Source organism: Epinephelus lanceolatus, chromosome 11 (genome assembly GCF_041903045.1).
Source record: "Epinephelus lanceolatus isolate andai-2023 chromosome 11, ASM4190304v1, whole genome shotgun sequence".
Lineage (NCBI taxonomy): Eukaryota > Metazoa > Chordata > Actinopteri > Perciformes > Serranidae > Epinephelus > Epinephelus lanceolatus.
The window spans coordinates 709,064-721,257 of record NC_135744.1 but is presented as its reverse complement, the minus strand read 5'-3'; the positions used below and the strand labels follow the sequence as shown (position 1 = coordinate 721,257).

Below are 12,194 nucleotides of genomic sequence, written 5' to 3'. Positions count from 1 at the left end.
CTACCCCCCTCTGTGTTTCACTGTGCAAAACTGTAGAATACAGAAAAGATGAAAAGTTTTGTAAATAATTTCTTTATTTTCACATGATAGTAGCTCCTCAGGAGAGGAGCAACCTCCCCCAACTTCAAAGAGAGATTCTAACCACTCCCAGCAGGAGATCAAGAGGCAGAGGACCAGGGAGAGGAAGGGGGAAGGGGAGAGTGGTAGCTGCGGGAGCCAGGACCAGTCAGACAGGTTTGTCAGCCAGCCCTGAAGAGAGACGGAATGATGTTGACAAGCCAGATATCTCACCACCACAGCCCACCTTCAGACCCAGCCGTTCACCTGGACCCCAGCTCACACATACAGCCACTTACACAACCCTGCAGCTTTTCCAGCTTTTTTTTCACAAACACTATTATACAGACAATTACCCAAAACACGAATGACTATGGCTCCACTCACCATTCAACACCCTCCAATGTTGCCAACAACCTGTAATATGTTATATTTCTAACATAATGTAAATAGTTTGCTGTGAGTTTGCTGTGTAAAAGTTAATTATTATGTTTACATTTCATATAAAAAGCAATTTTCCATAACAGCACTTGTTTTGACTCTTTTATATGCATAAATTTTAGTTTATGCTTCAGTAACTTTTTTTCAGCAATATTGATAGTGATTCTGGGTATGTGATAGGATACCTCTAAGTGTCACCTTTCATTAGAGCCCAAAATTATGACTGTACGTTGAAGCGTTCAAAAGTTATGCCCTTTTATCCTAGCTATGTGACCATGGTTATCCAAGGGTCCTTTTGGAGTCTCCAAATGGCACATTTTTGGAAACGCCTAGACATACCCTTAGAAAAACGTGTAAAATACAAATTTTCTGTAGCATTGTTATCACATTTGAACTGGGACTAGGTAAGGCTTCATGTGGTGGTCCCATTGTGTTTTCCAGCTAAAAAGTCCCAGCTACACTCATCTGCAGGTATCTTTTTGCAACAAAAATTCAGGTGAGAATAAAAACCTTCTACTTCATTGTGTTCAAACTTAGATTACTCAATGACAGTAGCACTTACAGTGATCCTTACAGTTTGGGAAAAAAACTTTAGAGTGTTTCCTTTCAAAAGAAACCAAAACCATCCATATACTCCATACGGTTCAAGAACAGCGTTCAGTTTACTTTGGGTACACCTTGGATAGGCATTTTAGGCGAAATTTACAGGAATGGCAAGAGGCTAGGCGGCAAAGAGAAATAGAGAAGTTAGTTAAGGAAAGGAGACAGTTAAGAAAGCAGTAGAAAAGGCTACAGAAGAAGAAAGGGAGGGAATTAATGTGTTGCAAGAGGAGTTGAGAAGCAGGCTAGCAGTTCTTAGAAGGGCAGAGCATCTCAGGAAAAAGAGGCGGAAGAAGGAACATGTAAGGACAGGTTTTTTCAGGGACCCTTTTAAGTTTGTTAAAGGATTGTTTAGCCAGGAAAAGGGAAGCCAGCTTAAAGCAGAAAGGCTAGAGGTTGAAGAATATTTGAGAAATACATATTCAGATTTAGAGAAGAATAGGATAGTAGGTTCTCCACCAGATATTCCTCCATTAGGAGGGATAGAGCATGAGATGGATGTCAGGCCACCTAGGTGGAAGGAAGTTCAAGAGGTGGTCAGGCATGCAAAGGCTTCTTCGGCCCCAGGGCCTAATGGAGTCCCCTACCGGGTTTATAAAAGTGCACCTGATATCCTTAAATTTTTGTGGAAACAGCTAAGAATAGTTTGGGAGAAACAAATTTTCCCAAGAGCATGGCGTAGGGCAGGGGGTGTCCTTATTCCTAAAGAGAAGGAGTCTGTGGACCTTAGCCAATTCCAGATGATTTCTCTCTTGAATGTGGAGGGGAACATTTGCTTCAGTGTACTGGCGCAGAGATTAGCTAGCTACTTAGAAAGGAATAGGTTAATAGATACTATGGTGCAGAAGGCAGGAATACCAGGTTTTGCAGGGTGTTTAGAGCACACTAGCATGATTTGGCACCAGATTCAGGCAGCGAAGATTAAAATAAGGGACCTGCATGTAATATTTTTAGATCTTGCAAATGCGTTTGGTTCAGTACCGCATAGCCTCATTTGGAGCGCGTTTGACTACTTCAAAGTTCCACAGGTAGTTGTTAATTTAGTGAAAGCATATTTTCAGGATATTAGGTTGTGTCTAAGTACGGCAGGTTTCACAATAGATTGGCAGAGGCTAGAAATAGGCATCATGGCAGGTTGTACAATTTCTCCATTAGCATTTACTATGGCGATGGATCAGGGCTTCTAAGTAGGTGGTAGGTGGGGAGAGACGGCAGAACGGGTTGCATCTTCCACCAGTTAGGGCTTACATGGATGACATGACACTGGTGACCACAACAATGCCATGTACAAAGAGGCTACTTGAGAAGTTAAATAAGAACCTCAAGTGGGCCAGCATGAAGATCAAGCCTAGTAAGTCTGGAAGCATCGCGATACGTAGAGGGAAGTTAAGTGACAGGAAGTTGAAGTCACAGATGATGAGGAAATCCCAACAATTAGGGAAAAGTCAGTAAAGAGCTTAGGTAGGTGGTGTAATGTGGAGTTGAATGCTGAGGAACAATGGTGCTGGTGAAATTTAGAAAAGATGTGGCTGAAGGATTGGATACAGGGTTTCCTCCAGGATTTTTTGAAACTGTGGGAGAGGGCTCCGGCGGTGATGGGTGGGGACGGGGGGACAGGGGGTACTGATGTGAAATTATGACATCTTAAAACTGAATGTTTTTATAAATCCACTATTTGGTCACTACACAACTATATACACAACTGTAGCCTAATCTAATGGCACAGTTTGCAGCCTGGTTGAGAGCACTTTATTTTTCTTGATTTTTTTGAAAAAGAGCTCAAAGGCTGTGTTGTATGAGGGGGGCCCACTGATGCTGCCTGTTCCTCAGGTCTGTCCTCACCTACACATAAAAACAATTAAAAGTGTGTCGAATACTGTTGATCTTTAATGTGCTCTTACACTGACCAGGCTGTCTGCAGGTGTCGCAAATTAATAAATGGCCTCCGCTTGACGGTGACAACGTGTGTGTCAGCTTCATCGAGTGTACCAAGTGCAGCACGATGCTGGTATATGACAACAAAAAGACGGGGACCTCGACACTTCAGAGGCCCATGACGAAGGCTTGCCATGCAAAGAAAGACGAGAGTCAGACTTCAATGTCCACGTTCGTATCCTTAAAAAAAATGTCGGGTTTAAACTGGGCTCGGGCTCATAATTACAGTTAGAGGGATGGGCCGGGCCTGCTGGACTCATTTAAGCCATTTTCCATCCATATTACACAAAGTGATGAGAAGTTAAGTTTCACCGAGTTTAAAACAAAGCTAACGAGCTATGAGAGCACGGAAAAAGTTCAGTGCTGTTTGCTCAGATGATGACAGCGTGATGAAAGTGACAGGAAGAGACAGCGGGAATGTTAACGTTAACATTTGGGTCATTTTCACAGGCTTGAACAAAAGATGAATCAAACTTAACCTTGCTTAGGTAGGCTACCTTTCTCTCACCCTTTTCTCTCCCTCTACTTCGGACTGTCGTCTCTTTGCCTCCCCTCCACTCTTGAATGCGCCGCAGTACAACCAGACAGGCAGGTGAAGACTCCGTTTTTCCAAATAAAGTTAATTGCAGCATATTGTCACACATAACATTTCATGATATTTAAATTATCATTTCAAACTCTGATTATGGTAAGTATATGTGTGCAGATATAGGCTATATACATATACATATACATATACATATGTATATATGTATATACAGTACAGGCCAAAAGTTTGGACACACCTTCTCATTCAATGCGTTTTCTTTATTTTCATGACTATTTACATTGTAGATTCTCACTGAAGGCATCAAAACTATGAATGAACACGTGGAGTTATGTACTTAACAAAAAAGGTGAAATAACTGAAAACATGTTTTATATTCTAGTTTCTTCAAAATAGCCACCCTTTGCTCTGATTACTGCTTTGCACACTCTTGGCATTCTCTCGATGAGCTTCAAGAGGTAGTCACCTGAAATGGTTTTCCAACAGTCTTGAAGGAGTTCCCAGAGGTGTTTAGCACTTGTTGGCCCCTTTGCCTTCACTCTGCGGTCCAGCTCACCCCAAACCATCTCGATTGGGTTCAGGTCCGGTGACTGTGGAGGCCAGGTCATCTGCCGCAGCACTCTATCACTCTCCTTCTTGGTCAAATAGCCCTTACACAGCCTGGAGGTGTGTTTGGGGTCATTGTCCTGTTGAAAAATAAATGATCGTCCAACTAAACGCAAACCGGATGGGATGGCATGTCGCTGCAGGATGCTGTGGTAGCCATGCTGGTTCAGTGTGCCTTCAATTTTGAATAAATCCCCAACAGTGTCACCAGCAAAACACCCCCACACCATCACACCTCCTCCTCCATGCTTCACAGTGGGAACCAGGCATGGGGAATCCATCCGTTCACCTTTTCTGCGTCTCACAAAGACACGGCGGTTGGAACCAAAGATCTCAAATTTGGACTCATCAGACCAAAGCACAGATATCCACTGTTCTAATGTCCATTCCTTGTGTTTCTTGGCCCAAACAAATCTCTTCTGCTTGTTGCCTCTCCTTAGCAGTGGTTTCCTAGCAGCTATTTGACCATGAAGGCCTGATTCGCGCAGTCTCCTCTTAACAGTTGTTCTAGAGATGGGTCTGCTGCTAGAACTCTGTGTGGCATTCATCTGGTCTCTGATCTGAGCTGCTGTTAACTTGCGATTTCTGAGGCTGGTGACTCGGATGAACTTATCCTCAGAAGCAGAGGTGACTCTTGGTCTTCCTTTCCTGGGTCGGTCCTCATGTGTGCCAGTTTGGTTGTAGCGCTTGATGGTTTTTGCGACTCCACTTGGGGACACATTTAAAGTTTTTGCAATTTTCCGGACTGACTGACCTTCATTTCTTAAAGTAATGATGGCCACTCGTTTTTCTTTAGTTAGCTGATTGGTTCTTGCCATAATATGAATTTTAACAGTTGTCCAATAGGGCTGTCGGCTGTGTATTAACCTGACTTCTGCACAACACAACTGATGGTCCCAACCCCATTGATAAAGCAAGAAATTCCACTAATTAACCCTGATAAGGCACACCTGTGAAGTGGAAACCATTTCAGGTGACTACCTCTTGAAGCTCATCGAGAGAATGCCAAGAGTGTGCAAAGCAGTAATCAGAGCAAAGGGTGGCTATTTTGAAGAAACTAGAATATAAAACATGTTTTCAGTTATTTCACCTTTTTTTGTTAAGTACATAACTCCACGTGTTCATTCATAGTTTTGATGCCTTCAGTGAGAATCTACAATGTAAATAGTCAAAAAAATAAAGAAAACGCATTGAATGAGAAGGTGTGTCCAAACTTTTGGCCTGTACTGTGTATATATATATATATATATATATATATATATATATATACATTTATGTATATATATATATATATATATATATATATACATATATGTATTTATACCATGGTCTGGGTGAAAACTCAATTCCGACTGGCTGCAGGGTGTTATAGGTGTTATAAAAGGTGTTATAGGACAGCTAAAAAGATGTTCCGGTCAAATTGCCTGATGACAGGTTCTAAATTATTGCGCTGTCTCAACTGCTAGTTTGTAACCATAGCAACAGAGACTCAGAGCAGAGGCAACGGATTACAGGCATCATGAGTGATTTTATCGTTTCATTTAATTTATTTGGTGAATTTGATCATTTTGATGAATGGGATGCAGAAGAAGAGAGGATAGAGAATGAAAAGAAAAGGGAGAAACAGCACAAGGAGGTGACACTGGAAGAATTAAATAATTTAGAAGATGAGAAAGATGAGCCCAACACCAAGAAGACAACGAAATGGGCAGTTCAAATGCCACTATGATGGACATACCCATATCACGTTCAAATTTCACTATTAATGGTAATGTAGCATTTAATTTTAAATTGGAAACAACTGTTAAATGGTTAATGTGTTTATATGATTTAATCTCGACTATTATGCTTATGAATTATTTGTTGCAATTATAAACAATTTTGAGCACTGTTTGGATGTTGATTATTTGAAACAAATTTTCTTGGGCCTATAAATGAACGCCAATGAATCATCAAAGTAATATCTCAAGTTTTTTTTTTTTTTGCACATCATCCTCTGACCACCAGAGTCTGTAACACACAAGCGGTAAGAAGTGCACTGGCTTTCTGAAATAATCATCTTCTGAATAATATCACGTAACGTTTAGCCATCATCTCACTGGCTTGTGAAAAACTCATGATTTTAACTGTAAAACACATTAAAGCATAAACAATTGATTTAATATTCATTTCTTTGGTAAGTGACCATGGTATAAGCGGGTTAATGCCCTTCAAGGTGTCCATTATCCCAAGAGTACCCAGCTGCAGACAAGATGGCGGACAAGGGCCAATCCATGCCGGAAGTCCATACCGGAAGTTAATCTTCTTCGTGTTTACGATACTGGAAGTCCATACCGGAAGTTACATACATACCGGAAGTTCATACCGGAAGTCAGGTTTTTGTTTTGTTTTGTTTTGTTTTGTTTTGTTTTTTTCCCTCAGAAGTCGGTTTTTAAGTCTTTTTTTTTTTATATATTATTTATTTTAGCAATACATTTACAAATTTTGAAGCAGTCAACAATTATATATATATATATATATATATATATATATAATAAATTAAATAATAATAATATTAATAATAATAATAATAATACAGTTATTTCAACAATTATTTTAAATACAATCATGTTTTCAACAACAAGTTTAACCTACAAAAATTGCAGAACGTCAGCAGACACATGGATTTTAGTTGGATTAATTTTTAACAAATATTAAATAAGGTGAGCACTTTTATTTATTGGGCTACAGTTACAACATGCAGATTACTATCAGGTCATTCAAAACAACTGAAATGGACACAACAAATGTCATACTCTTACATCAGTATGGTTAATTGTAACTATTTAACTAATAAATGAATGTAATAATTAGGTTGTCATATTGTCAGATGTATGTAAACACAATATTACACTATTGTACTGGCAACATAAAGAAGTAGACTTGGAGTTCTTTTTTGTGAACAAGTTTTTAGTCCAGATATCCATATCAATCTCAAGTTAAAATAAAACAAAGGGAAAAAAATAGAAAAACAGTAATTTATTTGTTTGGTCTATAAAATGTAAGAAAATGATATAAAATGTCAACCGCTGTTCCATAAATCACAAGATCCCAAGATGCAGCCTAAAATGTCTTGTTTTGTCCCAAACAAATATCATTAAACATTACTGTTAAATGTAGAAGTATATGATCTCAAACAGATACTTCTCATCAACATACCATGGAAATAAACTGCATTTTCCGTATAGTTTTTCAGGTGCCTCTGGGTCGCGCTTTCATTTTTGCTTTTAAATTTGGGGCAGAGAGGACACCCAAACTCAGATGGTGAAAGGGTTGTGTGCCCTAGACTTGCTGCATCACTCAAAATAGAGGGGTGCATCTGAAAAAAGGAGAAGTCAATCAACATTGATAGCTGGAAAACATACTGAACATCAACCGCGTTTATCTCATTATTAGACTCCATTGGCTTCAGTCAGGGTGTACATGAACCCACTCATTGCTTTAACCATACCCTCGATCTAGTTCTGACGTATGGAATTGAAATTGATAACCTAAAAGTCTTTCCACAGAATCCCTCGCTATCGGATCATTATCTGATTACTTTTGATTTCTTTTTACCCGATTACACGCCACTCAGCAACAGTTACTATACTAGATGTTTATCAGATAGTGCTGTCGCAAAATTTAAGGAAAAGATTACTCCGTCGTTAAATTCAATACCAAGTCCCTCAGTAACAGAGGTTTCCTGTACCGACTTTGATCATTTTGTCGATAGTGCCGTAGGCTCGCTGCGAACAACACTTGACTCTGTAGCTCCTCTTAAAAAGAAGTTAAAAAAGCAAAGAAAGTTCGCTCCTTGGTATAACTCTCAAACCCGTAAGTTAAAACAAATATCGCGAAAATTTGAAAGGAATTGGCGATTGACCAAACTGGAAGAATCTCGTTTAATCTGGACAGACAGTCTCAAAAGTTATAAGAGGGGCCTCCGCAATGCCAGAGCAAACTATTACTCAGCATTAATAGAAGAAAACAAGAACAACCCCAGGTTTCTTTTCAGCACTGTAGCCAGGCTGACTGAGAGTCAAAGCTCTATTGAGCCTTGTATTCCTTTAGCCCTTAGCAGTAATGATTTTATGAGCTTTTTTAATGACAAAATTATAACTATTAGAGGCAAAATTCATGACCTCCTGTCCTCAGATAGTACCTATCTAACCTCAAACACAGCTGTAAGACCTAATATAGTATATATTTAGATTGCTTCTCCCCAATTTCTCTTCAAGAATTGACAGCAGTGATTTCTTCATCTAAATCATCAACGTGTCTCTTAGACCCCATCCCAACTAGGCTACTTAAGGAGGTCTTTCCTTTAGTTAACACTCATATATTAGATATGATCAATATATCCTTATTGACAGGCTATGTACCACAGTCTTTTAAGGTAGCTGTAATTAAACCTCTACTAAAAAAGCCCACCCTGGATCCAGAGGTGTTAGCCAACTATAGACCAATATCTAATCTTCCCTTTATGTCAAAGATCCTTGAGAAAGTAGTCGCAGACCAGCTGTGTGATTTTCTCATTGATAATAATTTATTTGAGGAATTTCAGTCAGGATTTAGAGTGCATCATAGCACTGAGACAGCACTAGTTAAAATTACAAATGACCTTCTGATTGCTTCAGACAATGGACTTGTCTCTGTACTTGTTTTATTAGATCTTAGTGTGGCGTTTGACACAATTGACCATCAAATTCTACTGCAGAGACTGGATCACTTAATTGGCCTAAAAGGTTCTGCACTAAGCTGGTTTAAATCTTATTTATCTGATCGTTTTCAGTTTGTTGACGTTCATAATGAATCATCCTTACGTACCAAAGTTTGTTTTGGAGTTCCGCAAGGTTCTGTGCTCGGACCAATCCTATTTACTCTATATATGCTTCCTTTAGGCAACATCATTAGAAATCACTCTATAAATTTCCATTGTTATGCGGATGATACTCAGTTGTATTTATCGATGAAGTCAGAAGAAAGTAATCAATTAACTAAACTCCATAACTGCCTTAAAGACATAAAAACTTGGATGAGCACCAATTTCCTGATGTTAAATTCAGACAAAACTGAAGTTATTGTTCTTGGCCCCAAACAACTCAGAGACTCTTTATCTGATGACATAGTTTCTCTAGATGGCATTGCTCTGGCCTCTAGCACTACCGTAAGAAACCTCGGAGTAATATTTGATCAAGATTTGTCTTTTAATTCTCATTTAAAACAAACCTCACGGACTGCATTTTTTCATCTGCGTAATATTGCGAAAATTAGGCCTATCCTGACCCGAAAAGATGCAGAAAAATTGGTCCACGCTTTTGTTACCTCTAGGCTGGATTACTGTAACTCTCTATTATCAGGTAGCTCTAGTAAGTCCTTAAAAACTCTCCAGCTAATTCAGAATGCAGCAGCACGTGTACTAACAGGAACTAAGAAACGAGATCATATTTCTCCTGTTTTAGCTTCTCTGCACTGGCTCCCTGTAAAATCCAGAATTGAATTTAAAATCCTACTGTTAACTTATAAAGCTCTAAATGGTCAAGCTCCATCATATCTTAGTGAGCTCATAGTGCCATATTATCCCACCAGAACACTGCGCTCTGAGAACGCAGGGTTACTCGTGGTCCTTAAAGTCTCCAAAAGTAGATCAGGAGCTAGAGCCTTCAGCTATCAGGCTCCTCTCCTGTGGAATCATCTTCCTGTTACGGTCCGGGAGGCAGACACTGTCTCCACATTTAAGACTAGACTTAAGACTTTCCTCTTTGATAAAGCATATAGTTAGGGCTGGCTCAGGCTTGCCCTGTACCAGCCCCTAGTTAGGCTGACTTAGGCCTAGTCTGCCGGAGGACCCCCCCACCCCCCCATAATACACCGGGCACCTTCTCTCCTTCACTCTCTCTCTCTCTCTCTCTCGTATTCTATTACTGCATCTTGCTAACTTGGCCATTCTGGATGTCACTAACTCGGCTTCCTCTCTGGAGCCTTTGTGCTCCACTGTCTCTCAGATTAACTCATATCGCAGCGGTGCCTGGACAGCGTGATGTGTGTGGTTGTGCTGCTGCCGTGGTCCTGCCAGATGCCTCCTGCTGCTGCTGCCATCATTAGTCATTAGTCATACTTCTACTGTTATTATACACATATGACTATTGTCACACATGTATACTGCCAGATATTAATACATACTTTCAACATATTGTACCACAGTAGCCAGAACTATAACTATAATATTATTACTTTCAATAATGTTGTTGTAAGCTACTGTTATTACCTGCATCTCTCTCTCTCTGTCTCTGTCTCTCTCTCTCTCTGTCTCTCTCTCTGTCTCATTGTGTCATGCGGATTACTGTTAATTTATTATGCTGATCTGTTCTGTACAACATCTATTACACGTCTGTCCGTCCTGGAAGAGGGATCCCTCCTCAGTTGCTCTTCCTGAGGTTTCTACCGTTTTTTTTTTTCCCTGTTAAAGGGTTTTTTTTGGGGAGTTTTTCCTTATCCGCTGCGAGGGTCATAAGGACAGATGGATGTCGTATACTGTAAAGCCCTGTGAGGCAAATTGTGATTTGTGATATTGGGCTTTATAAATAAAATTGATTGATTGATTGATCGACCATATTTTAGCGATCTAAAGGACTCATGGTGGAGGAGGCACTACAGCTATTTATGTATCCACATGTGTATGTGTATTAGTGCTCTGCATTACTAAAACATAATACAAATGTATTTTTTGCAGACACCCAGGGCTATGTATACGTTATTTATCTGACCCGGTTAACCCTTGGGAGTCGCTCATGTCGTATACCACATGAGACGACTCTCGTTACTATTTTTAGAATATCTCCGGGGAAAAAAAGATGTATAGAATTTGATTGAGCAGTGCAGGGTTGAGGTTATACAAGCATAAATACACAAGAAGACCAGGCGAACCAAAAATTGGGGAAAAAAATGGCTTGTGTGCAGTGAGTGTGTGCACAGATGTTTTACACCACAACACACCAAAAAGCAGAGGAACACATATTAACCCCGCTGCAAACTACACATCTAAATTAATCAACACATCAAGCGAGGGTAGTAATAGTCTCTGACCAACATTAACACTGTTTACACACAGACATTGATGAAAGGGAGCACAACAGACCTTGAGCAGCTAACGTTAAGTTAATACCAATCATGCCCTCGTTTTTACACAACAAATGTAGCTAAACCCACCATCCGGTGGTAGTAATTTGTGCATGCCGAGATTCCCCACATAGACGTCCCCCTAATGATCGATACATTACATAGAAATTCCATCTTAGAGAACATAACACACGTGTTAAAATATAATGATGATGACGGCGCATATAAATGCAGCGGCTTGGTACTCTATGCTAGGGCTAGCTACTAGCTAGTACTGCTAGTGCTAAGTGCTGAACAGAATTTTGTTGTACAATGTACAATGACAATAAAGTTGTCTAATTCTAATAATTAAAAGACTCGTTCCCTTACCGCTCTTTCTCTTAGTTGTGCGTGTATTGTTTGCATTCTTCTCTTCGTCTTCTCTGTTGTCTTCTTCCTCTTCTTCTTCGGCGAATAATACACACACAGACCACCTTCCGGTATGGACTTCCGGTATGGATTGGATATATGGCGGCGCCCATATCCGCCATCATGTCTGCAGCTGGGTCCCTCTCCCATTATCAGGAATGAATGGACTTCACGGAAGCAACCGTCCAACGCGAAGCGGAGAGTTGAATGATGAGGAACAGGTGGTGAAATTTAGAAAAGATGTGGTTGATTGGATAGAATAGATAAATCAGAACTCCCAGGAAAGTTGAAGTTGTGGTGTCTGCAATTTGGGCTATATCCTAGGTTAATGTGGCCATTGTCAATTTATGAAATTCCAATATCCGTTGTGGAGAGAACTGAAAGGTCGGTTAGCTCCTATATTCTGAAGTGGTTGGACGCTCTTAGGTGCCTAAGTAGTGTTGCATTGTATGGAAAAGGG

General features: G+C 40.0%; 1 protein-coding gene across 1 annotated transcript in view; it reads left to right on the top strand.

The window, feature by feature from the left end:
* Nucleotides 1-253, top strand: part of LOC144464617 (uncharacterized) — a 34,223-nt gene extending 33,970 nt beyond the window's left edge. The window contains exon 4 of the mRNA XM_078172132.1: nt 91-253. Coding sequence (XP_078028258.1) covers nt 91-253 — 163 coding nt within the window. The remainder of the gene's footprint in view (nt 1-90) is intronic.
* The last annotated feature ends 11,941 nt before the right edge of the window (nt 254-12,194 follow it).